The 27,647-nt window shown below is 40.6% G+C and overlaps 1 protein-coding gene across 3 annotated transcripts in view; it reads left to right on the forward strand.

The window, feature by feature from the left end:
* Window positions 1–27,647, forward strand: part of DPF3 (double PHD fingers 3) — a 179,290-nt gene that overhangs the window by 143,997 nt on the left and 7,646 nt on the right. For 2 of the 3 annotated variants that reach the window (XM_066552402.1, XM_066552403.1), the window contains 2 exons: window positions 6,645–6,773; window positions 9,610–10,017. In XM_066552402.1, the coding sequence (XP_066408499.1) occupies window positions 6,645–6,773; window positions 9,610–9,806 (326 nt within the window). In that variant the 3' untranslated portion in view covers window positions 9,807–10,017. Of the gene's footprint in view, window positions 1–6,644; window positions 6,774–9,609; window positions 10,018–27,647 lie in introns of those variants that run through there. The other variant, XM_066552404.1, reaches the window with a different exon arrangement.

Consider the following 27,647-nt stretch of genomic DNA (forward strand, 5'->3'; position numbering starts at 1 on the left):
GAGTGCAGCATGGGGAGCCAGAGCTAGTGGAGGCCATGGGGCTGTGCAGGCTGATTAGCACAACTCTGGGAACAGAACACCAGCCATTTCCCAGCGTTACACCCAAGTTCCAAGTGTGTTTAATAGAAAACCAGCACCACATCGACACAGATGTGCCACCTCCAGCCTGCTGCAGGGCCCTGTATCAAGTGCCCCAACACTTCCCAGTTTTGGGCCAGCCAACATGCTTATCTCTGGTGCTAACAACAGAGTAAGTGACTGGCAATTTCCTCTCATTCAGTTTGATTTACACCTCTTCCTGAAAAACGGCAATGAAAAACCCATGCACTTAATTCACGGTGAGGAGTCCGCAGAAATAGCTGCGCACATCCGTGCCTGGCTGCGTCCGTGTGAGAGAGAGCAAGAGCCTGGAGCACCCTTGAGCTGTGCATGGTCTGCTCCTCACCACAGCAGCAGCTGTGTTCTTTCTTTGTTCCTCCCCAGGCAGGGTCTAGCCTTGAGCACAGAAGCAGCTCCCTGGTCTGCCTCTCTGCCCACCATTGCTCGCTGTACCCAGCAATAACAGGGACAGAAGGGGCTGCGTGCCCAGCCAGCCATCTCCCTCCTCTTCCATCAAAGAAAGCCGCAGTCCAGGCACTGCTTTTCTGTTGCCTTCTCCTTAAAGCTATATTTTCATTTAATCATCACAGTGTAATTTCTCTCGTGAGCCTGCCTGGCCTGCACTGAGCCATTCTGAGCAGCAAGTGGAGGGGCCGCGCTGCGATTCCTTCCACCGGAGAGCAGAGGCAGGCGGGTGGCAGGGCCAGCGCAGCCAGCCGGGCCCGCGGTCACCATGGAGACGGGCCAGGCCTGCCAGGGAGGAGCGCTGGCAGCTGGGGGGGCGAGGACAGGCACATGGAGACATGGCTGGGGATTATCTGACACCGAGCCTCCAAGGGGCCTGACCACTGCGAGTGCAGGCTCTTGGCCGGTGTTCTCCTGCTCAGGCAGACAGACATTGGACTTGCCCTTTGCCAGGGATAAAAAGGGAGGAGCTGGAAAGGAAAACTGGCCCCATCTCAGACAAAGAGTCTTGTAAATGAAACAAAAAATCCCAACAAACAAAACACCAACAAAAAAAGTAAGTCCACCCCTTTTCCTCCATCATGAAGTGCACTGGCTTGACTCAGGCCTACATGCATGGTCCTGCGGTCTCTATTGTGTTCTGAAGATTCTTGTTGCAAACAGAGTAAATGGCCTGATTCAAAGCCCTTTGAATTGAATTGAAAACCTCCAGTGTGCTTTATTGGTTTTGGATCAAACCCAGAAGAAGCAGGTAAGAGCTGGACAAAGTGTGCTAGGAAAAATCCCTTTGTGAATGCATGTATCTCTGACTGTAGCCAATTCACTGTAATCATTGAAATAAATGATGCACACTGATATCATTGAAATAAATGATCCACACCCCAGCAGCAAGGCAGGCACTCCCTGCATTCTCCATCGCCTTCCCAGCAATGTGGGTATGACAAAAAACAGGGAAAAAATGCTGCCAAACCTAGATGCATATCTTAAATTATGGTTCAGTATTGTGCTGTATTACCTACAGGCTGAAAAAATATACGTGACAGTGATTTTTTTATCCAGGAACAGAAAACCAGTATTTCTTTTAAGCACTGGTTCCACCTCACAAGTTTTTGAAGATTGTGATCCAAATCATCAAAATAATTTGACACAGAAATCATAAAAATGCATAGATATAAGGTTCTATTTATTTGGGGGTTTGTCTGTATATATTTAAGGGTCACATTTTGAAGAAAAATGATTTAAAATATCTGTGCTCTGAATTTTCTGTTTAAAAAACAGAGACTTCTTCTGAACTTGCCTTCCATCAAAGATATTTTCTGCAGCCCTGAGAAGTAGAAAACTTCTAATCTCTAAAAAGAGATTTTTATTGAGTCATGTGGCTCCAGGAGATGATGTAGAAAAGAAAATTCCTCATTTCTTGATGTTATTTCATTATAAGCAGCTTGCTTTTATTATTAAACTGAAACTATGTGGAAGATAACTTACAGGGTTTTTTTGGTTGCTTGGGAGGGGCGAAGGGAAGTTAGAATTCTCTTTAGAGCTTCTGCTTTCAAAATCAAGAATGCACATAAAGTATTTTATATACTTAAACTCAGTCAACTTGTTTAGTTTTCAGGTTTTGTCTACAGAACAAAGTTACTGTGTGATATACTACATAATTTATGTAATTTAATGAACTTTGCTAAAAGACTGCTGTGAATGATGATACCATATTTTAAGTAGTTCTTTATTCTGCTCAGCTTGTTATAGCTTGAAATTAACTTGATTAGGCTGAGAAGAAAAAAAAAAGTTTCAGAGCAAGTGCATACCAAATTTATTTGGAAATACTGACTTTATTTTCACTCTGCATCCTGTCTTCACGTGAATCACCATTCAGGTTCAGGAAAGGTATTATTTGAACTGTACAGATCTTTCCATGTCTCTCCTTAATCCATTTTTTAAGTTTTAAAGTATTTTTAAAAAATTTTATACACAATTTTAGGAGAGATGTAGATGAAGACATCTACATTCTACATTCAGGTTTCATCAAAAGATGAAGACATTAATGTTTTGATGAAACCTGAAAACAACCCCAAGTTGAAATGGCAAGAGGCACTGATTTAAGTACACCTCCTATAAGCAAACTTTAGCTCAGGCAATACTCAAAGCTTCTCAGAGCTTTTGATCTGTTTTTGCAGTTTGCAATGTAAAAGAAAATCAGAGGAATTTTGAGTAAGATAGGACAAGGCCATGGCTGGTTTTCAAGCCATTGCTTTAAAACAGTTTCTAATTATGGGTGAGGTTTTTTTTTTTAAACCGAATCCTTGGAGGCAGTCACCTGATATAAATGAGTCAACTCTCTGCTAGGGAATTATTACTTGCTAGTTGAGCTATTTTGCTTAAACTTGCACCTTCTATTTGTTGATCACTTTATGCAAAAAGTGAATACCTAGTTAATTACTATGTCTCAGATGAAAAGCAGCAACATTACTCCATAGGAAATTGTTTTTTCTTGTGAATCCATAGTTTTATTGATTTAGGGGTGAGATTAGGGTCGGGCTTTTCCTGTATGCTACCCTGTTCATGAGGATTACATGTTAAATCTTGCCATTTTTCCTTCCTCATTTGTTAATGACAGTAAAATAGAACTAGAAACTCTGAGGATATATGCAAAAAAAGTTCCTTTCAAAGTAAGAACTCTGCCATCTGAAAATCTCTTTATTCTCAAACCTTCTGTGATTTCACCTGTGACTTAATTCACTGTATGGTACTGATCAAGAAAATAAGCTAAGTCAGGTTTGGTTCTTGTTTTTGCACATTAGAAAAAAAATATTGAGGAGAATAAAATTGCCTGGCTTGTTTGGCTTTAGAGATACATCATTTAAGATATCATTAATGTAACTTTGAGAACTTCTTATCTGTCTATGACTTTTTAGGCCTGATATCTCTTTCACACTCTACTGAGCCAGCTTAATAAGTGAGCAGACAGACACTCAGATTAAAAATTAAATAAATTGGAAAAAAACAAGGAAGAAAAGAAAGGGGGAAACAAGGAAAAGAAAGAGAAGAAAGAATAAGAGAAGAGCAATCAAACCCGCAGCTGAAGTTTATTCCCTTTCCAGTGGTCTGGGAGAATCCCTTCGGCTTTATCATACTCAGCAAATACCCTCCATCTCTCTCACATAATGCAGATGAATTGAGCAGTGTAGGTATTTTTGAGTCCCCCTGTCCCATTTCCAGTTTGACAGTCAGTGGATCTTATTATTGGAATAAAATCCCAATATTACCAGGTGGAACGTGCCTGGGCTTGTCTGACCCTCGCTGCTGGGCCAAAGGTGGCAGCTGTGGTGTTTCACCTCAGAGACACCTTTGGCTGGCTGGATGCTGCAGCTGGGCACTCGGAACAAACCCGGCATGGTAGAAACTCAGTTTACCTCTGGTGGAAAAGGTTCAGGTGACGGTGAAGAGGAAAAGGAGATGGATTCTGCAGAGGGTTTAATCCAGAGTTCTATTCCAGGGTCACATATGTCTGAATCTTGGTAACAGCTCCACAGAATCCCGACCGCATGGTCTCCGTGTCTTTTTAAGCCCTGGGAAAGGGGGAGGGGAAGGGGTAGGTGAGCCACCAACCAGGTGGGAGGGGGTGAAGGCTCAGGGGACAATGACACTTGGACGAGCCAATGACCCCAGGGCTGAGGGGCATTTTTGAACTGCAACAACCAGACGACAGCCTTGTTGGAATGTTAAGATTGACTGACAGCACTTAGCAAGGAAGCAAGGGGGAGGGGAAGGGAGAAGGTATTGCCACACCTGGGAGCTGAAACAGGAAATGGCATCACCCTGCAACATCTTATGGTCATAATCGATGTGTAAATAAATTTAAGTCACTATATAGAGTGTGTTAATTACACCACTGTGAACAGTGGTAGAAGTGGAGCTCTTTCCTAGATCTGCTGGCTGGCACCCTGACTGCTTGTGGCCTTGCCACAGGATTTTTGTGTGTTTGAGAATAAGCCAGTTTACCACTTTACCTCCAAGTCTTTCAGCTTTAAAATGCAATGCAACCTTACCACGAGACTTAATTAGGGTCCAGAACACTTTGGTTAGATTCAATGGCAAAAGAGGCTTTTGATCTCACTGAAGGTTAATAATAGGATCTTCATATTTGTAAGGCACTTTAAGAAACTTGGATGAAAGGTGAAATAATTTAATAAGGGACAACAACAAAAAAGTCACTGGATTCTGAGCTTGATGAGTTTGCACTGCACATGGACTGTCTGTAGATGCAGAATAATATAAAGAGATAATTACTTAGCTTTTTCAAAATGGAGCTGCAGTGGGAAATATAAATGCTTGGGAGATCTCTTTTTTATACACAAAATATGTAGCAGCAACAACTTTATGATCATTTTGTTACAGCTGTTAAAATGAGCCGGTGTGCTTGACTTCCACCTGGTGTTCCTGTTCTTTTTTTGCTTATCTTGCATATATTAAATGCTTTCCTGGAACAGACAAAATGCTAATCTAACACTGGAAGCTTCTCTCTTTTTTTGAGGAAGTTGGGAATCTGTCAACCAGGATCATTTTAGAGCAAAGTCCATTGTTTACTAAATACTGTCAGGATCTCCATGACCACACAGGAAGATAGTGATGTATTTGCAGCTTTATAGGTTAATTTTCTTCTTAATTTCACCTTACCTGGAATCTTTTAGTTACCAATCTCCAAAAGTTCAGCTGATCAACATCTGGAAATAAATGAATAACTAGATGCACCCAAACCAGAAAAGCAGATTGAACTTGGAGGAAATTTTAATTTAAAGTGTATGTCTTGGACTGCTACCAGAAGCCCTTTAGAATGTCATTGTTCTTTGGGGGAAATTTGAATGTGGACAAAAAGACCGTTAATAAGGGCTGTCAAAACATCTGTTAAAAATCTGCAAGTTACAAAATATGCATTAAAAAGATAATTAAATAAAGATGGTACAGTTTAAAGTTCTTCATTTTCTCATTTCTAAAGTTCATGCAGTAGGCTTAGGCCAGGTATACCTACTGGCATATAGCTGGATTTTTTATGTTAAAAGAAACAAAGACAAAGAGCAACCATTACCTCCACTCCCTTCCCCAGTTCATAGTTAGAGTGTACAGGAGGATGTTTTCCTTTTCTGGAGAGCAGAAGAGGGAAATGACTGTTGTGAGCAAAAAAAAAAAGGACATCGCTGTTCTGCTCAACTAAGAGGAATGCAGAAGACCTCTGCTCTTCTCTTCTTCCAAAGGGATCTGCATCCTCCTTTACTTAAGATCAGTGTATGTCTGCTCCTTTCCAAGTATTCCTAGCTGGAAAATAATAATATAATCTTGCTCCTTTTTTCTTGGCTGAAAAAGTCTTTAACTCTGCTGGTTGGGATGTCTGCCCAGGCTCACTCTGCATCTGTGCTTGGTGCTAGTGTAGTGTTGGACCCTTCTTGCTCATCCAAGGGAACATGACTGCTGCAGGGGCCTTGAGTCTTGGGTGAAACATCCCCAAATGGCTTTGCCTGTGAATATTCAGGAGCTTTTGAACCAACCTTCTGGCTAAAGACACCCTGCTACTTAGAGATGCAGGCCCCTAAGAAGCTACTTGAAATAAAACCAGTAAGGGTACCTATCCCCCCATCTTCCCACTGTTAATTTTTGAGTTTTGGAGACTGTAGTTTTCATTTATGAATTTGTACTTTGTGGGATTATGATGATGACAGCTGCCTGAAAAACCAAATTTGGCTTACTGACCACATAGGTCTTATCCTGCCTTAGGGATTGCCTCTATACCTGTATGTTACAAGTCCCTGAACTGTAAAGGCATATCTGGAAGCATGTCCTTGAGAAGGAGCAGTCTGGCTGGGATTATAAAGGAAATAGTAAAGGGCATTTCAGGCAAAATACATACAACCCAGGGTGTACTTAAAATGGAGGTGGTTTATGCAGTTCACTTTTTGTTCTGATTGACAATGTTTTGGGAAGACTGTGGCCTGCAAACTCACTGAGCTAACACCATATCAAGGATGGGGGGCAAATGGTCCAAGTGAATGCTCTTGTAGTAAATCTGATTTCTAACCCAACTACAGCCCAGAAAGGACCAGATGGGGTCATCATTCCCAATAACTACTGTGACTTCTGCCTCGGAGGCTCCAATATGAACAAAAAAAGTGGCCGGCCTGAGGAACTTGTATCGTGCTCAGACTGCGGGCGCTCTGGTAGGTGACTCCTTCTTGCATCTTTTTTGTACAAAGGTTTTTGTGATTTGGTTTTTGCACCTTCTGAAGGTTTTGAAGAAAGGCATCATATTTGGGAAGGGATTGAAGATGGAATCTTACCTCTTCTCTGTGTTTGTGGGAAAGGATGACTGAAAAAATTTTATATTATAAACCCCATTATTGGGTTCACATATTTAAGCTAATGGAGTCTTATGAATAATGAAGTTTTAATTTATTTATTGGCTTTTGGGAACATTGGTACATGTACTAGTTGTTCTTCACATGGAAGGAGAAAATCCTATGACAATTTTACAGAATGGTCTCTGTCTTTAAATGCTGTAATTACAACTATAAATTACTTACAAGATTTATGAAAGTTGCATGACAAGCATTCCCATTGATTACACATTTCATGCATTTCTTCATCCAAAAAAGAAAGAGGGAGAAAATTACAGGGTAGGTATGGGGCTAGCTGTCAAGAATTATCCTCTTATAAGATGACTATCATTAGTTTTGTTTAAAGAGGTTTTTATTCTCCCTTCCCTTCTCTCTTTTTAAATCTAGGCAATTGAATTGTGTCTTTCCCAATTTGAGTTGTCTTTATTTCTGGGCTGTTGTTTTCTTCCCTCCTTTCCTCCTTTTTTTAAATTTTATTTTCTTTCTCTTTTTTTTTTTTTTTTTTGGACAATTTTATACCAGCTGAACAGTTATTTATAGCTCACATAGGAAGTAGTGGTGGTGGTAGAGGGAATTGGGAGACCTTTAACAACTGCATATTCCAGCATTGGTCCAAGTTTCCACTTGTGATATTTTTGTTTTGTGATACTAGTGGTAATAAGATGGTGATATAGAAATCTGAAAACCAAGGAGGCCTTGAAACTCAGTATGAATGCTGCTCCTTCTATACTGTAGTCACTGAAAGATGTCTGTTGCTTCATGGCTGAAATGTGATGTGGAATGTTCTCATGCCAAGGAAATGGCCTTTTTATGCTCCTGCTGAAATTCATAGTAAGCCTATTACCACATTCAATGGGAGAATGATTAGACTCTCACTGAAATTGCCTTCTGCAGTTGTTGTGACCTCTGAAGACATTCTGAAATTACACTGGTCACCAGACAATCGATGGCAACTCCTTTGGTTTTCTCCAGGGGCATCCTTACGAATGCTGTGCAGTCAGAGACATGGACCTTTTAGTGTACACGTGATTGCTTCTACTAACTGAAGGGGAAAGTCCATGGGGTCTGTGGTGCCATCTTGGAAGATTATTGCCCTTTGCCTTGATTGTTATATTTCAATATAACTAATTTCAGCATTGTCCTGATATGGCACAATGAGATGGAGCCATATTTTATTGCTGCTTTAACATTGTTATGGTGGTTATATCAGATTGCAACACAAATACATTAATTCCCTTGATTCCTTAGTGTGATAGAACAAGTAGATCAGCCTGTAGCCTAAACTGTGCCAAACTGGTTCCATTAAATGCTATCCTTGTACAAATTCTGACCCAATTGGGTCATTCATAGGGTCTGCAATGCTGTGACTAATGTGTGATGAAAGTGATTAAGGTATAACCACACACTAATCTCTAAACTAAAACAATGAAACCTCTTTGGTGGCTGCCATCTTTCCCTTTTATAATAAAGGAGAATATTTTCATTACACTGAAAGAGAGGTCATGGAAATTATATTGCTTCTTCTGTTCACAAAGTCAGTAAAATCACATTTCTACAATATGGTTTATCTGCCAATTATTTTGTTATATCCATTTTCTTTTTTGTGAACAGGATTTACTTCTTTCTGTCTCAAGCAATGCAGTGTACTTGTTATATGGTTGATTCCTGTAGCTGGAGCAGGGACCCAACAGTTGGTTGCCTAAGTACATGCTACTGTTTGTGAATAACAAAATAGCTGTTCCCTAAAATCTCACACTTCAGTTGTGTTGGGGTACAAGAGATATCTTTTTCTCTACCATCCCTAAAGAAGGAATTTGAAGGTCATACTATTAATCACATAAAAAGTTTGTCTGAGAGAGAAAACAAACCTCAATTTCACAGATTTCACCATTTGACTTCTCTTTTTAGGAGTCTTCTTATGGTTGTTGTTGCCATTATTGGTATTGTGTGGAGAATTTCCTGTTCCATCTTGAAAGTTGGATTGACTCACACAAATTTGATCTTTCCAGTGTTTCCCAAGATGGGTTACTTCTCAGTTGTTTTAGTCGTTGAACTGTATATATTAGTTTTGGGGCTTTTTTTATTTTTGAAGGACGTGCCATGACATTTGTGTTAAAGTATTGGTTTAGGTTACTTTCACTTAGTCTTCAAAATGTATTTAATTTTGTCTACAGAGGAGGTTCTTTAGGATCAGGTGAAGAACGGGGATAAAAAGTAGTCCTGAGGTTGATGAGGTATCTAGTGGTTTACATCTCCGTAGCAGAACATTTGTGACTGTTGATGCCGTTGTGCTTAGAGCTAACAGTGTCTCATTACTTACATGGTCTAAAAATATTTTAAACTTGATCTAAGTAATCATGAGGAAATATTTTACTGTCTTTTGAAGAGAGGAAAACGTGATTAACCCTTTCGCTGCTGTAGCTATGGGCACCTGTGGTGTTTGTAGATTTTTTTCTTGGAAAGAGAAACTGATCCTTTGTTATTTTTCTTACTGCAGTTCTACCTATGCTATGTTGTTGGGGTGCACGGGCACATACAAGCACACACCTATGAGCTTGATAGTCTGACTTGCTTAATGGTAATGAAAATGATGAAAAAAATGATGATGATGATGCCTGTTGCTTAACCCATGTGCTGATATATTCATCATACATGTCAGCTCATTTGGGAAGAGAAGGCAGGAGGGACGAAGCAGCGCCAGCACGCACTACGGAGGACTTGTTCGGTTCCACGTCAGAAAGCGACACCTCGACCTTTCATGGCTTTGACGAGGACGATGCAGAAGAGCCTCTCTTGAGCCGAGGAGGTGGCTGTGGTGGCAGGTCTCCCTCTGCAGACAAAAAGGGCGGCTGCTAAAATAACTAAAAAGACACAGAAACTCTGAGCTGTCCTTTTCACTACTAAGATTGTTATTACATTTTTCATTTTTTAGGTCCTCTTGGGTTTTTGTTTGGTTGGTTTTTTTCCTCCTCCCCACCTTTTCTTTTGTTTTTTGTCATTTTTGTTATGTTTTCCCTGTGGGGGTGTACACTGAAAGCACAAGCATTTAAAGCTCTTGACAACTACTTTGAAGAGACAGAAGGTTTTTGATTTTCCTGTTTTGTTTTTTTTTCTTTCTCTTTTTTTTTTTTTTCACTTTAATTTGGTTTTATCACATCTCCCCTCTTTCTCTTTGGAAACATAAAAAGTGGATTTAATATTTTTTTTAATAGTGAGCAGAGTTGATTTTCTTGTCTTTTAATATATATATATCGGCAAACCACAAAAAATACAGATGGGTTGGAGAACAGAAAGTAAACCCAAATAGTTTTTTTTAATTATTATTATTATTTATATATTCTATGTATTATTAGAAAAAAATACTTTTTAAATAAAAATAGAAAAAAAAAAACAACAAAAAAGCAATGGATGTCTACTTGGTAATAGAACTGTTTCTAGAGAACCACTGTGGGCGGACTCTATCAGGGGACAAGGAAACCCTTGATGTGATGGCATCTGCGTCTTGAGATTTTGCACTTACTGTAGCATGTGAAGTCTGACTCTTACATCTGCTACGCTAGAGCCTGAAAATACAAGCAGCACCATCGAAGACCATGGCCTTGGGGAACACATTTCCATCTCCTTTGGACACCTTTACACTCAATAAATCTCCTCTCTGCATCCCTTCATGTCTTCCCCACACTGTTCCACTTTTTTTTTCTTTTCCTTCACCTTTCACTTGATGGACAGCAATTTCCAAGCATAGAGATGGAATATGAATGGCAAGTCATAGACATCACAGAAAAAAAAAAAAAAAGGAGGAGCAGAATCCTGGAAGAAATGACATGGAAAAATACCTCACCTATTCTTTCAATTTTTAAATTTCAATTCACAGCATTTTTTCCTGTGTTGCCCTCTTTTTCTCTCTGTAGTGTCTCACAAGACACTTTATTTGCTTTTTAATGGCTTCTTTTGAAATAAACCAAAGCAATACTAATTAAAGTTCCAAGGGCAATGGAGAAGAGAGTGACTCCCTTCCCAGCGACTTTCCCAGAAAGGAGGAAACATGCAGCAGGATTTGAAAGGTATGTCCGAGCTGAAATGTCTTTCACTCAATTGTGAAATTTCTTGCCCTGGCTTTTCAGCAGACCCCTGACTGAGCTTTGTTGTAGCAGCAAGTCCCATGGATTAAACTGTATTATAGATATAGGCCACATTCATGCCCCTGGTGAAACTAATGGAAGTTCTGTGAGAGCAGGATCCACACTTGCATACAGTCAGAAATGATGCAAAAAGAGTCAGTGTGTAGTTATGTTTTGCTGTCCTAGTGCAGGCAAAAATCTCCCTGGAGCAGGAGCAAGGTTAAGTTCTAAAGATCTATTTTTACTGATGTACATAATGCAAACAGGGTGAAATCATGACCTGATTAAGAGCAAAGGCAAAAGAGACATTTCTCTGGACAGTGCCTAATCCTTAAACTGTAGGTGTGTGTTATTGATACCAGAGTAAAAGTCTTAGCCTTGCAATAAGGAATTTGGATATGTACAATGAAACAAGTCAGACCAAGTGGACTCCATTTTTCCTGCTTCTTTGCTAGGGTAGTCTGTCTGTGAGAGCAATTTCAACTCCCTCCTCCACCTTCCAACCTTGTAGAAAAAAGAGAAATTATTCAGTCTCTTGATTTTTTTATTGTCCTCTTTAGACATGGAATGAGCAGTGGCTAAATTCTGCTTTTAGGTATACAGGCATAAATCCAGAATATAAACTAACTGATGTCTAGATTACATTAATAATCCACCTTCAGGATGCTGTTAGAAAACATTACAAATTCCTCTGTATGTGTACATGAAAGGACAATGCATGCCAGAGCCATGCACACTTGCCAGGAGAGAGCCTTGCTTAAGCTTTCCCCATTTTGATAATTCTTTTCTGTTGCTATTGTGTTGCTCCTGATTTATTGTAATCAATCAAATGTCAAATCAATTCTATTTTGACATAATGCCGTCAATGAGAAGTGTACTTCAACTGATAAAAACATTGATTTTTTCCACAACCAGTCCTTTTTTTCATCCAAAATAGTGCAAGATAAATAGATAATGTTTTGCTACTCTGTTGTATTTACTAAAGCTCAGTCCTTACAGCACCTGAATTAGGTAGCTGAAACCTACCCAAGTACATCTTTCGGAAGAACTCCCATCACTGTATAAACTGCAGAACAGGCATACTCTAAATGGAGTTTTTCCAAGTGGAGTCCTTAACATTGTCTTTTGTGAACCATGCCTAACGCATTGTGGGCTCTTTTGGAATTCAAACAATAATCAGATGCCCATAATTCATTAAGTCTTGAATTAGTTTCACAAATGGAGTTACTATAACAATGCATACAGTCTTAATCCTTTTGCAACTAAACCACCCATCTTTGTGACAACTGGGTAGCGCAGTACCCTCAGAAAGAAGCCACAACAGCTCACAAAGTGCATAAAATTTGCCAGCTGACATTTATTACAGATAGCATAGAAAATATCCTCACAGTTATTTATATCATTACTGTGTATATGGATGCTCACTCATTCAATACAGTCCTAAAAGACCAAGTAAGATAATATTAATTCACTTTTATGTAGTGAGAGTAGTTCTTGAATTCCTTAAGATGCCTTATGAGATTGAGATAACCAACATGAGTTTAGTCCAGCAGAATGAGCAGTGTGGTGCTGACCATAGGAAGGCTTTGATCATAGTGAAGAAATAAGAATGTAGAGTTGGAAGCTAAAAGAGTACTTGTTTAAGCTAGGTTGTAGAGTTAATGGTGAATATGGCATGGAGTGATAATATGGAAATAAAATATTCTCAGGATATGTAGTGCTGGAGTGAAGGCTGGGAACAGGGAAAGAAGGTTGGTAGTTCTGAGCTGAAGGAAGATGAAAGCAAAGCAAAGGGGCTGCTGCGCAAGACCCTCTCATGAGGGGAAGATGACAATGTTAATTAGGCAGAAAATATGTAGGAGAATGTTTCATGAGTGAAATAAAAAAAAAAAAAAAAAACCAAAAAACTCTGACACTAGCATAACCAACTCAGAAATGAGAGAACTGCACAGTGTCAATTGTATCTTAAAGGGCACATAGGTCCCAAACCAAGCTAGGGAGGCATAAAAAAAGTTTGCAATGGGAATTCTGTTTTGTAACTAAACATTTATCTTTGAAATCAGAATGAATTGTGATGCTCTTTATTCCCCAGTGATTTCAGCAGTTCAATGAAACTTTCTGTTCTTCATAAATTCTTCAAAGGTGTAGTCCTTCAACTAATTACAACCCTGGCTATTCCAGTTCTCCAGTTCTCATCTTCCAGATATCCTTCTTATTACAGGAAGGTTGGCACAAGGCTTTCCAAAGAGTATCCTGAAACATGTTCCCAACAAACCACATACCAAAATAAGACAAACCCAATGTGAAATGTGAACAAAGGGGTGTTTCATTTCAGGCCCTTAATGCAGACTTTTCTATGTTAAATCATGTAAGCTGTCTCCTCAGGCACCTTTCCACTGCTCCATACTAAAGGATCTTAGAAAACACACATAGTTTCTGGAGTCATCCTCTGCTAACTCTGATTCACAGATGGGAGCAGGAGAATGAAGTGGCATGCTACTTAAGCAGCTGATAAGGGAGAAGAAAGGCTACATGGAGTGGGCACTGATCCTTAGCCTATTCCCTTTTGAGCCATTTAATTACTTAAAATTTTAGCAGGGACAGACCTCAGCTCTTCCATGAAAACAGTATAAAATTTCAAGCATGATAATATACATTGAGAAAATTTAAAGCAAATACAGGATTCTGGCATAGAAGTTAAAAAGTAAAAAGAGAAATGGGCATGTGGTGGAAGAGGAACTGAAATCTAACTTACTTCACTTTGCATCTCTTCCCTTCACCCAGACACCCCCCAGTTTTGTATGCTATATATTTATTTATTGAATATGTAATGGTGCTTGGAATAACATCGTAAATATGTGGTAAGGTCATAAATGATGAGCCTAGGCTGCTGAAACAAGGGCCAGAGAGAACTCTACCACTGACCTCAGAAGGATTACCACTGGGCTTTCTTAGCTATTGCTTTTATTGAATGAAACCTCTCTATTAATATGCTTGCTGGTATGGTGTAGACAAGCTCTGAGATGGTCATTTGTTTCAGCAGAATGTGTTATTAGAGTCCCCTCCCCGCATTGTTTTGCCTTTGAGCTTTTACATTAGTTATTCATTTTGAGTTCCATTTTGCTATGTTAGAGACCTCAGCTTAGGCTCTTGATTGAAGACAGAGACTCAGTTTGCTGCCTGCTGGTGCATGGAGAAAACAAGAACTGCACCCAGAGAGTTAGAGTCCGGACAGTGCTGGGGCACCACTGTGTTCTCTCATGCCCACTTTGCCTTTCTTAGGTAAATTCTTGCAATGATATTTTGAGATGGGCCCTAAAATAATAGTTCAAATACCATAAAACTATGGAGCTTTCAAAGCCTGGCTCTTTGTGCAATTTGCCTGGTCCCCATGGCAAGCAGTTTTACTGAATCAAATCCTCAAGCAAACATTGTATTGAACCCACTGGGAGTCATCTTATTATAAAAACTGCAAAATATGCCCAGTGTGTTTTGTGTTGCTACATATGTAGATGTTTCCAATAAACACCCATTTCATATTATATTTTTTTTCTTATTTATATGAAATTTGTAGCTATAAGTAAAAGTATGAGGCACATGCATGAGTTCATGCTCACATAGGGTTATTTTGACAAACCTCTGCGTGCAGGAATTCAGCTGGGATGAGTTTTTGCTGACTAAGCCATTACAATAAACCCTACCAATCTTTGTTCTCTTTGCCAGATATCTACCAGTGTTGAAAAAAAACCCAACCTGTATAAATACCATACAATACTGAAATTGAGTCAGAACTATTTTGATGTCCCTGTCTGTATTTCCACGAATGCTAAGTTGCCAATTTCAGAGAAGACAAGTGGCAATAACATTTAGGACAAAACCCAGCTCTTGGGATTTCTAGGCCTGATAGCTCTGTTAAGAAGATGCTGCCAGTTCATATCTTTGATTTATTCTTTTGGTGTCTGGCAGTTCCTAAGATTTTGGACCTTCATTTAGTCTAGAACTGATATGAGACATGTGGGAAGATATGGGAAGAGGCACTTGCATTTTGTGAAAATAGAGATGATTTTATTTGCTATCTAATCCTGCTCAGGATCTTAGCAGTATGTAACTTAGTCAATTCATGGAATAAATGCAATGAAAAATGCAATCTTTCATTCTTTCCAGAAGTTATTGCATTACTGCCACCCCATGTGTATTGTTTAGACTTCTGAAAATGTCTTTTGTGACATGCTGTATATGCTTGTGGCTCCCTACAAATAATTAATAATAGAGGAAGGTAATTAGAGCAGGATTTCATAAGCAAAGGACTTAACCTCTACTGAAGACACAGCTCTCTAAGCTGAATGATGAAGGTTATTTAATAATGTTCCCGAGAAGAAAGATTGACAGTGTGCAGTGCCTTTCTTGTCAATATGCTTTTTCTTATCCTATTTGTTTGCTTTGTGTTCATTTATGGCTTCCACAGTCAGTTGAAACTGAGTCTGTTGAGCTATACTTTCAAGGAACGAGAATTCAAGCAATGTTGGAAGTTTGGTTTGTGCTGTTTCTGTTTTTTTTTTTTTTTTTCTGATCGTGTGCTTTTTTGTCTGCTTGAGTTTGTTTAGTTTTACTTTGTATTGCCTTTTCCTCTGCAGTCAGCCCTGCCCTCGTGGATTCCAGCAGCCTTCAAGCAAAACATTTCAGAAGAAGACCGAGAGAAGCCAGGATGCTTTGATACTTCTTTCCTTGCCCTGAGTCGTCTGTACCTGAGTTCCATCTGGCACAGGAGTCTGGACTGTGGGAAGTTGGCTGCCATCTGTTGAGAGAAGTTCTGGGGATGCCCTAAGCTGGTGCAATACAAAGAAGTTTTTTGAAGTCTTGATTTCACTTTCTTTTAAGTGTGTGTATAAACCCAGGTCAGACTGGAATTGATCTACAGTAGAACTGACTGAAAAACAAACAAACTGAAAAAGACAACTATTTTATTTATTTCGATATTTAAGAAAGAAGTGCTGAAGTTGCACAGTATTTTTGTTTGAAATACATTTTACTTCAAATTTTAATGCAATTTTGTGAAGACATGAAATTTTAAAAAGCACTTACTGTAAAATAAAGACTGAATATTTACTTTAAGGAAAAACTTTTTTTAAATAATGAAAATAAAGGTCAACTCTGCTCTCTCTCTTACTTTAAAGAAGGCATTCATACATGTGCTGGGTATCTTTGTTTTTTGAAAATTGGATGTGGTAAGTGAAGATTGTTCTGATTTATTTTCTTTTTAAAAATATTATCCTGTTAGATGCTTAAAACCTACTTTGCTGTACTGTGTTAGGCACAAAAACTGTTGGAGTAGCAAAGACCAGGCTCAGTGGTTGAATTTCTTTGTTACCAGATTTTGTGTCCATTTCAAAGGACTGTCCTCCCAGTAGGATTGATCTGTCTCTTCTGCATGGCAAAAGAGGTTTCCTCTTGAGCAACTCTGTGAAATACTTCTGCTGAAAGAGGGCTTTGAGAATTGAAAACAACTCTGATCATTTTTGCATTATTTTTTGCTCTGGTAATTCCACAGCTGATTTTGAGTTGGTTGTAAGGGAAGTATCTAAATGTTAGGTGCCCTTGGCATGGATCTAGCTGTCAAGGATGATGCCATATGTAGAAAACTTGTGTATTTCAGCCTTTTCTGAACTGGTAGTGGACTTTGAAAAGCATACAGGTGCAACCACACGTCTGCAATAAGCGACAGAGGTTACTATGCAGGAGAAAAATACAAGTTCCCACAGCTGCAATCCTAAGTTGTCCTGTGAGGCAGCAGGGAAGGATGGTCACATCCCAACTTCTGAATCATTAGGCATTGTCCCAGTGAAAAAGGAGGGTTTTGTTGGCCAGATCTACTCGCAGTGGATAGCACAGGTCTGCTCATTGTCTTGTGTGATGAGGTCTAGGAGAGATGCAGGATAGCCTTGTGTCCTAGGAGAAGAGTATTGGACTTGGCTCTGTCTGGCACCCCTGTTATAGAGGAGAAGCAAACTGAGGGCAAAGCACACCAACAGTTATTGGGATTGACCCTCAGGGTTTAAGCAGACAAAAAGTAGTTTTGTTAATGTGGCTTATGTTGTCTTTCAGAATGGAAAAACTATGTCTACAAAAATGCATGTTGACTAGGTGAAGCTGACAGAAAACCTGATACTGTCTTGTGTTTCCTGCACATCTAGAACACAAACTCACCTCATTGAGAGGTTTCCATGTATCAGTAGCAGCAGATTTTTTAGTTTTCTCCCTCTCCCTTTTCCCACTTCTTCCCAGATTAAAACATAAAGTCAAAAATAACCATGTAAGGTAGTCCTGCTCAAACTGAATTAAATGACAATTTGTGTCCTAATTGGGCTCTTTAGCAGGATGAGTTTGCTTTGCTCATGTTATTGATTTCTAAACATGCAGTGGGGAGCTGCCTCTAGAGAAAAAAAAAAAAAGATTTAATCAAAATATAAGACGCACAACTGTAATGAAGGTTTGAAAACTGTAGGGTCTGTGTTCAGTTTGTGTAATATTCCTTCCAAATAAAAGTTCTGCTTCTAGCATCCCTACTGTATATTCCTCTGTAAATATTACTTTCCCAAAGCAATTCCATAACGTCTTTTTTAGTGCAAATAATCTTCTTTTAAAACAACATTGTTGAGTAACATATGTACATTTAATTTTCTAAGTTCTCCATTGTTTATAATACTCTCTTTGAAGCTTAAAATAAAACTTCCTCCTCTATTGATTTTGTTTCCCTTTTCCATTTTGTAAATTATGACTTTTGTCCCTGGATTTTGTTTTCTACTTCCTAATGAACCATGGCATTAACCAAGAATTATCTTAATTTTTCTCTTTTACTTTGTCTTCTACATTCATTGGACTGCAGAAAATGGTCCTGTTGCTTGCTATAGAGAAGGTAGGCAGGAAATAAAAAAGTGTTTCTGTATAGGGCTCATTATAAGAGTGTTTTCTATCCTTTGGTGATAATAGAGGATCTTCCTAAGTGTGTTTGTATTTTAGTAGCCTTCTTTATGAGATTAGTAGAATTACATTAAGGTAGTCTGGAGTCAAAGGTGGAGTCTAAGCTATATGATAGCTGTTTGCATATATTTTAGTGACATTGCCTTAAGGAGTCTTGCCCCTACCTATGCCAGTTTCCAGTCCAGCCACTGGAGTAACTGGAAGCTGTGATTCCCTTTGCATTTCACAGTGCTGGCATGAACCTTCCCTTTTCCCCTTACATGTATTAGATTAATGATATGGCTGTATAGAATGAAAAGAGAAAGAGGAAATACTGTTTTAGATTAGATGCTATCTTTTTAGGAAACTCTGTGTGTGACCTCTTCCCTAATGTGTAATTTTTTATACAGCTCTGTTTTACAGATGGGGTCCTACCTGTCTGATTCTTAACATGTGTGTGAGGGACTGTGTGTTGTTGTGGCAGATAATTAACTACTAACAGGGAGGGAGGAAGGGAGGGAGGGAGGGAGGAAGGAAGGAAGGAAGGAAGGAAGGAAGGAAGGAAGGAAGGAAGGAAGGAAGGAAGGAAGGAAGGAAGGAAGGAAGGAAGGAAGGAAGGAAGGAAGGAAGGAAGGAAGGAAGGAACTGCCTGTGGCACCAGTGCACTAGGTCATCTGCCATTTAACATCCATTGCCATTTTTATTGTCCTCAGTGTGATGATGCACAGTGCAGAGTGAGACATTTTTGCTAAAGGAGCCAGGAGTGAACATGCATGTTGAAATTGGCCTTTATGGATGTCTGTCAACACCTGGTTGAGATGAATGGGATCCTTCCCACCACAGCAGAGCTGTTGTTATAGGCTGTCAGAGTCCAAGGAATGTCTCCACATAAGTCTTATTACTTTGAATATTTTTGTGCCTTTTTTCTTTTCTCTTTTTCTTTCTATTTTTTTTTTAAGCCACGGGCCTGGAATTAGAAATGTTAAAGAAAAAATTTAGTTTTTCAGAAACAGTATCTGAACAGATAAGCCCCAGGACAGGTTTATGCTGACATAAATAGATCTTATTTTCTTGTTTGGAGAATGGCTCTTGCCAGTGAGAGTGAGGGATGGCAGCAGGAGGGACTAAAAGTGTCTTTCAGCACTGCAGCAGTCAATGGGTGCCCCCAAAGCTGTATTTCCCTGGACTGAGATTGAGCTGAAGGCTGGCAAGTCTGAAGGCTGGAATCCTGTTTTCTCTGGGTGGAGTGAAAACAGCATCAGCTAATTTGCTTTGGCCTGAACTAGAATATTGCACTGGTTTAAGATTTATTCCAAATTTTTGCCTACAATCAGAAAAAAGAAAATCTGATTAAATTTGCATCTTGGATTTGTAAGGCCTACTTGTATTTAAATCCATCAGTCTATAGATGATAAAGAAAACCCATAACACTTTCTTTCTAAACCCAAGCTTTTAATTCTCTTTAGCAATGGCATAGACTTCTCTGTACCCCATCCCATCCCCGGTGTTCAAGGTGGATGAGTAAAACCTCAACTACATAAGGCATGCATAGCAGAGCACATAAGCAATGACTACTGGGCTGGGTGTGTCCAAATTGTGGCTTGATGTTTTTAAAACTTCTATTATCCCTTGGAAATTGTTGTATAAAGATTGTATTGTTTGCTGCACTAAAGCTGGACATTTGCCATAGTTAAGCCCTAACTTTGATTTTAATGACATAATATGAGAGCCATCCATCTGTGGCACCTCACCAGAATATTTTGAAGACCTAACTACATTGTTTGCTGTTTCAACACATGCTCTTGCAATGCCTGTTAGAAACTTCTGCTGTCACATCTGTCATTTCATGATGTTTTGTCTCTGCAGCTTGTAACTCTGCATGATTCCATGGGGGGTGAACCATGGTGGGAGAAGGATGGCATTTACCTTCGTGAAAGCACAGATTTCTGAAGCACAGTGTTGTGGCTGATATTGCCATCCATAATTAGAAACAGGTTTGCTTAATGTTGCCTGAGGCAGCTGTGGTAACTTTAAATGATGTACAAGCCAGCCATGGCACTGCTAAGGAAAAGGCAACATGATTTAAACACTGAAGCTGGCCAGTGGGCTAAAGCTCTTGGAACTTCTGCTGCCTACCTGAGAGAGCTTGCAGAAGGTACCTTTTTTTTTTTTTGCAACTCAGCTGATGGATGGTACCTCTTGAGTAGGAACAGACACAGCCCCCCTTCAGTATCTTGAAATTGAGTGGTTTGGGATTTTTTGGAGTAGGGTTTAATTTCTCAGTGCTGCTCATCTTCTATAACCAGTTGTCAGTAATACCTAGTTTATATCTAGGTTTGCATAGGTATTAAGAGTAATTTTTTATTTGGACTGAAGCCTCTTCCGATTAAATTTCTTCAGTCTTTGCTGTTAAGTGTCCTCATGTCAGTAACTTCATTGTGGACTGCAAGAAGTGAATGAAGAGGACCAAATTTTTCAATACAGCCTCCCTTTTTTGAAATAAAATAGAGATTTTAAGTAATACTGGAAGTGGTTTTCTCAAACATCACTGCAGACTTAGCTTGCTATTTTTTTTCTTTCTGTAGCCAACAGCCATTAAATTCTTCATATGATGATTTCAGGAATCAGTATTGAGGCAAACTCCCCAAGGTGAGAGGAAGTCATTGGATGGGAAATAGTGGAAAGCCATCCTGTCACTAAAGGGGTATTTTTATTTTAGTGTTAACCACTGTGACATAGCTTTCAAATTCATGTAGCAGTTTGTGCAGTAGAGTTTGCATGGAATGGTTTTAAGTCAATGTTGGAAAAATTAATCTTCTCTGTTGGTACACATCATAGCTGCTTCATATCAGTGCTCTGCTGGGAGTGGCTTAAATATGTTAAACAACACTAAAGTCTTTCAGCCCTTTCCCTGGGCTCAACAACTTGTTTAACAGTACAGTGAATTCTGGGTCAGAAGTCTCATCCTTTGCTGGAATACCTGGACTTTGGATTCTTAAAGAGAAGGTTCCAGGACTTCTCAGATCTTTCTATATTGACTGTGTCTCTGAATGCATCTATCAGTCTAGAGGCTTAGGATAGTTTTTAACTGTCCACAGACTCTCTCTGAATTGAATTTGCTGCTGTACTGTTCAAGCATGCAGATGGTCCAGAATTGTGTATTCCTTCATCTGGAGAAAAGGACATTCCCCGGCTTAGGGGACTTCATTTCCCTTGCAGCCTCTTCATTAACTTCCTCTCCAAGACCCTTTCTTGACTTCCATTAAGGAAGAGATTTTACAAGTACTTAGTGAGCTGAAAGAACAGAGATAAATTTCCTAAGGATATCCACAACCATTTTACAGGTCTGGCAATATGTGAAGAAGAATTAGTCCCCATTAGGCTCAGTGTAGCTATCACTGAGAATTGCCAGACATCTTGTGGCTGGTGAGATCCCACCTAACAAGTGAACATTGCAGGTGATGAACACCCTCAGCAACTGTTTAAAGTGAAAGGATTTGGGGTGCCCAGAGCTTGGTCAAACCAACCTATAGGAGAGGATTTCCCAGCTTCCTGGCCATTAACAGAACACTAAGCAACAGACTTGCTGGCCAATGGAGCAGCCAGTTAAAAGCAGGGTAAGAAGAGTCAGAGATTGTTGTAGTACTGTAGAAGATAATTTTCTTTAATTAAATACAATAATATTCTACTTTTGTATAGGCTTTGTTAAATTATTCCTTTGGTGTTGAAAAATAGCAAGACTAATGAACTGCTTAATGAGGGACATTAGTGTCCACCACCATGGAACTACCTGATTTCTTGTTTGGTCTGACAAGGTATTTAGCTGCTATGAGTTATTGGTTATGTAGGTTAAAGCAGCACTACTCACTTGTTACAGGTTAAGGAATGGCCAGGACTTTGACTTAACTAATCTGGGCTCGAAGGTCTGGTGAGCACTAAGAAAAGAGATCATGGATTTTAATCATGTGGTCTTCCACTGGAAAAAAAAATACAAACCTACTTTTTTAATCTCTGTCAGCATTTTGTTGGACATTTACTCAAAAAAGCCATTGAAACAACTGAACTGAAAAATACCATGGTGAGAATAAAAGATTTTGGTTTGATTCAAAATGAAACACAATCTCTCCTCAATGAAATGACCCTTTCCCATTGCCAACAGTGCACAGGCTTGAATGAAACATTTCATTTGCAGCTATTTTTTCTCTTTCTTAAAAACAATTCCCTTGAGTTCTTTTGAAACAAGGTACTGCTCCAAAATGAAAGTCCAGCTTCTTATTTGTGAGACACTGGTACAAAATGTCTCAGCCTTTCTGAAAATCAGTTTTTTGCCCTGCCACCTCTTAATCCTTTCTTCCCTCCCACTTACTTTTGACTGAAACTACTTTGTTCAAATTCACTCCTTCACTCAGATGTTTAGATCACCTTGAAACTGCATTTTTTAGAGAGTAAACAAAGACATTTCACTCCCTCCTACCATGCTCATACTGATGTTGTTCAACATGTGCTTATAGCACGCACTTCCCTCTAGATATTGATGTTGCTGAGAGTTTGGTGGGGAGGCAAAAACTGGCTGTCTTGTTGATGAAATCTCTATTGACACTTTAAAATTCCCAACCAAACAAGGGTTTTCAGTGACAGAGAAGGGAAAAAAATAAGTGTTTTCCAGCTTCTGGCACTGCATTACAAACAATGGAGAGTGTGCATGGGGATGACTGCCTGTTTGGCAGCTGAAAGGGATTCCTTAACTCAACAAGAGACTGAAGTACCTTGGTCCAAATTGGTCTTGTTTGTGTTGAGTGAGGCAGTTCTACTTATGTCTGAATATACAGTCACATTAACAAGTGTAAATTATACTTCTGTGAGAAAGACAGACCTCTTGCATTTTCAGTATGTACACATCAATTATCAGTCATTTACCCATCATGTGCTGAATATCTTTACCTAGATGGTATGTGGTTACCTCATGCAAGAGCAATGAGGTCACTGTCTGTGCAATGGCATGGTTAAGTTCTGCATAGTTAAGTTTCTTTAATATTAAAATTTAAATAATTTCTCTGGAGTTTGCCATTTGATTTGAAATTTCTGGAAACCTGCTGGCAGGGAATTACTCTAGAGTAATTCCTTAATCTTTCTAGAAAGTTAGTCCAGAGATTAGTAATACTGTCTCCTTTTCCCCTTTCCTTTCCCCAAATTAATCAGCTTGCCCTGTTTCCAAGTTTCCAGGTGTGTTTATGAGTCTGTTCCACGACTCATGGGTGAAATCCCCACTGGAGTTCTGCCCACAGTCCTTGGTGCTTGAGGAGGACCATATTGGTGCAGTGGGGTTGTCTTAGTGCTCTCTGAACTGATTGGGTGAGCATGGCCTGGTTTTAGTGAAGAGGTGTCCTTGTCATGATACATCACCTTTATCACTCTCTCCTGCTTAATCCCAGTGGAGAAGCCCAGTTGGAGTGCTCTGGGGCAATGACATGTTCCATCTACTGCTGCCACTGGCTCAGGTTAGACCCCCTTTGTTGGGTCAGTGGGGAAACTCTGGAATCTTTTCAAATGCTGCCTTGATACCATGAGCAGCTCTGGGCAGTGCCGGGCAGCCCTGCAGGCGTGCTGCCATCTGTGGCTGTGTTAGCAGGGCAGTTTAACACGAGAGCTACTGGGGAGGGACCAGGTATTTGGACAGCAAATGTGGGTTCAAGCAGGTAGCAGAGTCCTCGTTCATGTTAAAGAGAGGGGAGGAGGGGCAGCGCTGATATCTTATTTTATGGGGGATTTAACAAAGGCACTGTGCTTGCAGAAGGCTATTCAGGCTGCCATTTCCCTAGCATTTTAAATACCACCCCACTCCTCTCATTACAGCTGGGGATTTTGGCTCTCCCAGGGGGGAGGAGATGTTCTAAATGGGCTGCCAGGGAGGTGGATTTAATGCACTAGGAAGAGCTGGCTTCACCAAGTTAAAAAGCAAAACAAAACCCAATCCTCCATTCCTATTTTTAGTGTTTATGACCAAGTATTTTTGCTTGGTTGCTCAATTTGAAAGGGTTTAGTGAGCCTGCCAGTTGATTGAAAGCTCTGTGGTGTGTGAGCTGGCCTGGCTGGGGAGCCTGCAGTGCATAGCGACGAGGTCGGAGCTGTGCCGGAGGTTTTTTTCCACTGCAGTTTGTTGAAGGGTAACGAAAATGTCCCCCGGGCAAAGGGGATGCTGGCTTTCCAGGTTGTGGTGATTCATCTTGCCTGGATAAGCAGTCTTTCTCCCATTCCTGCATTTTCATCTCCATCTACCTCACCCCCACTCCACTGTGTGTCCAAATGCAACGCCAGCCCCTGTCCACGCAGAGGTTTTGCTGGGGGTCTCCGGCAGCAGTCCCGGTGAGCGGCACCGCCTGGGCAGCATTAGCATGCAGTGCCTGTCCTCCTGCCCAGTTCATGTTCTATAAATGGGTTCATTCTCGTCATTAGGAGCGATGTCCCTGGCATATGGAGTCCGTGCGGTGCCTGCAGGCAGGTTTCCTTCCTGTTGGTGTTGGTAAGCAGCCCAAGTGCCTCCTGGCAATTAGCAGATCGTTACCCATAATGCAGCACGCAGCGATGCAGCCTGGTGGTTTTTCTGGAGGTCACTCTGACCTAATTCACCCCCAGGAATTGTACAGTGCTGGCATGACTTACCAGTGCATTAACAAGCTGATGCTTCAGTACAAGGTTATTTGAGTGCTCCCACATTATTTTTCTTAGGCAAGAACTAGCCATTTTGTCAGGTGGCCAACAGTGGTTAATAGGGGCTAGTCTGGAAGAAGAGGGGGCCGAGGGCTGTCTGGTTTTGAGATGAGCCATCGGGGCATGGGGGATCTCTTTGGCTTTAAAGCTGGACACTGTTTCTGGCACCCCAGGTTGCAAATGCTCAGGGCTCAGTTTGCTACCTCAGTTCTGTGTTCCCACAGCGTGTTCCCAATGAAAAGAGCAGCCTGTGCCAGGTGTGCCTCAGTCCCCATGGCTCGGCTTCAGAGGGGAGGACAGAGGGATGGGCCTGTGCCCCAGATCTGCCCCAGTCCAAACCTCTGGGAGATATGAAACGGAGGTGCAGATTTCAGCCTGTCCAGGCAGTTTTGGAAGGGCAGGTGTGCCTGGCCAGAGGGTGACACCGACACAGCAGCAGAAAACTTGGCAGGGCTCATCCTCCCTCTGGCAAACCTGAACACAGGGCAGAGGGCCTGGCTGCAGCATCACCAGCCCAAATCTGGGTGTTCTCCAAGGGCAATGATTTGTGTGCACCAAAGTTAATCGAGACTATTAATTTTATTAACTAAACTATTATTAACTATAACTATATTAACTAAACTATTATTAGTTTTTAGAGACTTTTAAAATCTCTAATTTATTTTCATTTCTCCCTGCTAACATATGTATGGCTGGATTGTGCGTGCTGAGGAAGTGGCATACTCAGGGAGAGGCACACACAGACCTATTGCAGTAAAACTGTTTTAAAACTTTTCTCAAGGAGTTTTCCTTTAAGATATGGGGCATCTGCTATCACGGGAATGGTGTGTGGGAAGTGATTTGACTGACGAACCATTCGGAATAACTCACTCCTGGCTTGTCCCTTTGCATGCTCCAGAGGTCACCCCTGAATCCCACCCAGCTCCTCCTGCCACCCTGTGTCAGACAGAGCTACACTGCCTTGTCCACAGCCCATCTCCTTGGGTGCACATGGGTCTCTGCATACACATTTGTGCATACTTCATTTTGTTCATGCACATGAGTGGCCTCAGCCAAGCTTTGCTCTTCTATACCCTCTGTAACCCAGGCTCCTTATGCCAGCTGATGCTCTCGATACTTCAAATGATTTCTGAGGAAATTATGCAGCATTGTAGAGTCAAAGCTATGCATGAGTAGAGCTGGTGAGTGGACTTTCCTCAGGCAATGAAATTTTCTGGCAAGTGCCTGGAGATGAGGGGTCTTTTGGCAGGAACTTACTCCTTTGCTCCCCATGCCCTTTGGCCTTTTCATGGCTAAAGAAACAGCAGGGCAGTGCAGGAGAGTGAGCTGCAAGTGCTACCTGCCTCACTCCACCATTTTATAACTTCCCCAAGATCCTTGGCCTTGCTTTCAAACACAGGTCTGTCCTGCTTTCTCCAATTACACCTGCCAGACTGCAGCTGGGGCTGAATGACCACCATTTGCACAGGGGTTTTATTTATCCCCTGGGCAAACAATTAAAGTGGGCTCTCTTGTATCAGTGCCAAATATTTGAGCAATTGCTTGTAATTTATATAAGTTCTTCCTCTGGAACTGGCAGTACTGAGAAGCAAACCACCACCCTCAGAGTGCAGCTGGCCACCAGTCCTGCTGCTAATGCAGCAGAGTGCCCCTTCTCTTTTTGTGGATTCAGTTCTGTCCGTGCTGGCCAGAACAACTGTAGGGCCAGAAAATGAAATAATAGGAACTATAAGCTCTTCTACAGCTGAGTGGTTTCAGAGATCCATCAATTATTAAAGGCATTAATTCTTCCAAAATTACTGGCACGTTGTGACATATTAGAATAGAAGAGAGTTGGTCTCTGACCAAATCAGACCGACCAGACTATTCAGTGAAACCACTGAGTCTTTTTGGACTCACTTCTTTAGCAGAGTTGGCAGTGCTAGAACACACTGGGAGAAGCAGCTAGGTTTTCTCACTTCAGCCAGGACACAGAAATTCACAGTGGTGATATTTCCTGTCCTGTCTGATAATAATAAACCCCAATGTGGTGCCTGTGAGACTTTCTTTTGTTTGTTTGTATGTTTTTTTTAAGAAGCTGGATTCAGTAGGGCCCTGTACTGAAGGGGATGAGACAAGAGCTCTTCACCTGCAGCCTCCAACATCTACCCCTGTCTTGGCTGCCAGGAAAGCTGTTTTATTTTTCTATAATGAAATACTCCTGCTTCTCCATATCACAGAGATAGTGTGGCAGGTGGTGCCTTGGCTCCTCACCCCATGAACACTTTTGAAGGCTTCTGTTAATGAGTACCTCCATTTGAGCAGGCAAGCATATGTCTCTAGACTGTAACACCTTCACAGTGCAAGATGGGAAGGGCCAGGAAATGCCAAGAGCTCCCCAGTCTCATCCCTTAGGAATGTTCGGTCTTTTTGTGAGAGTTGCAGCTTCTTTAGCCCTGGGATTCTGGCAGAGCCAAGTTCTTCAGCGTTCCTGGATAGTCTGAGTTTTTAAGGGCCTTTTTAACTCTAGCTGTTGTTGACACTGTGTATCTATAAGCACAGATCTGTATCTATCTTCTTAGACAGACAAATGAGGGATACCTTTTTAAATCATAACCATAAAATTATATCACTTATTAGAAGTAAAAGTTTCCCTTCTTTTGTACAGGTAATGGTAATAATTCTGTCAAATGATGGCAGTGGCCACCAGAGACCTTATTCAATCTTAGCAGGAGGAAATTTTGCATTTTCTTTGCATGTAAACTTCCATTATTTGGATGGGGCTCCTGTGATATAGGCCATTATATCTGTAATATGTATTTATAGTTGTTTAAAGACCTGAAAGTTTATGGAATAAATCTGATGCAATATAGCCAGGAGGCCTGTGAGTTTTCATCACGCTATTGATTAAAAAGCCCACCACTACACTGTG

The sequence above is a fragment of the Molothrus aeneus genome, chromosome 6 (assembly GCF_037042795.1).
Source record: "Molothrus aeneus isolate 106 chromosome 6, BPBGC_Maene_1.0, whole genome shotgun sequence".
Classification (NCBI taxonomy): Eukaryota; Metazoa; Chordata; class Aves; order Passeriformes; family Icteridae; genus Molothrus; species Molothrus aeneus.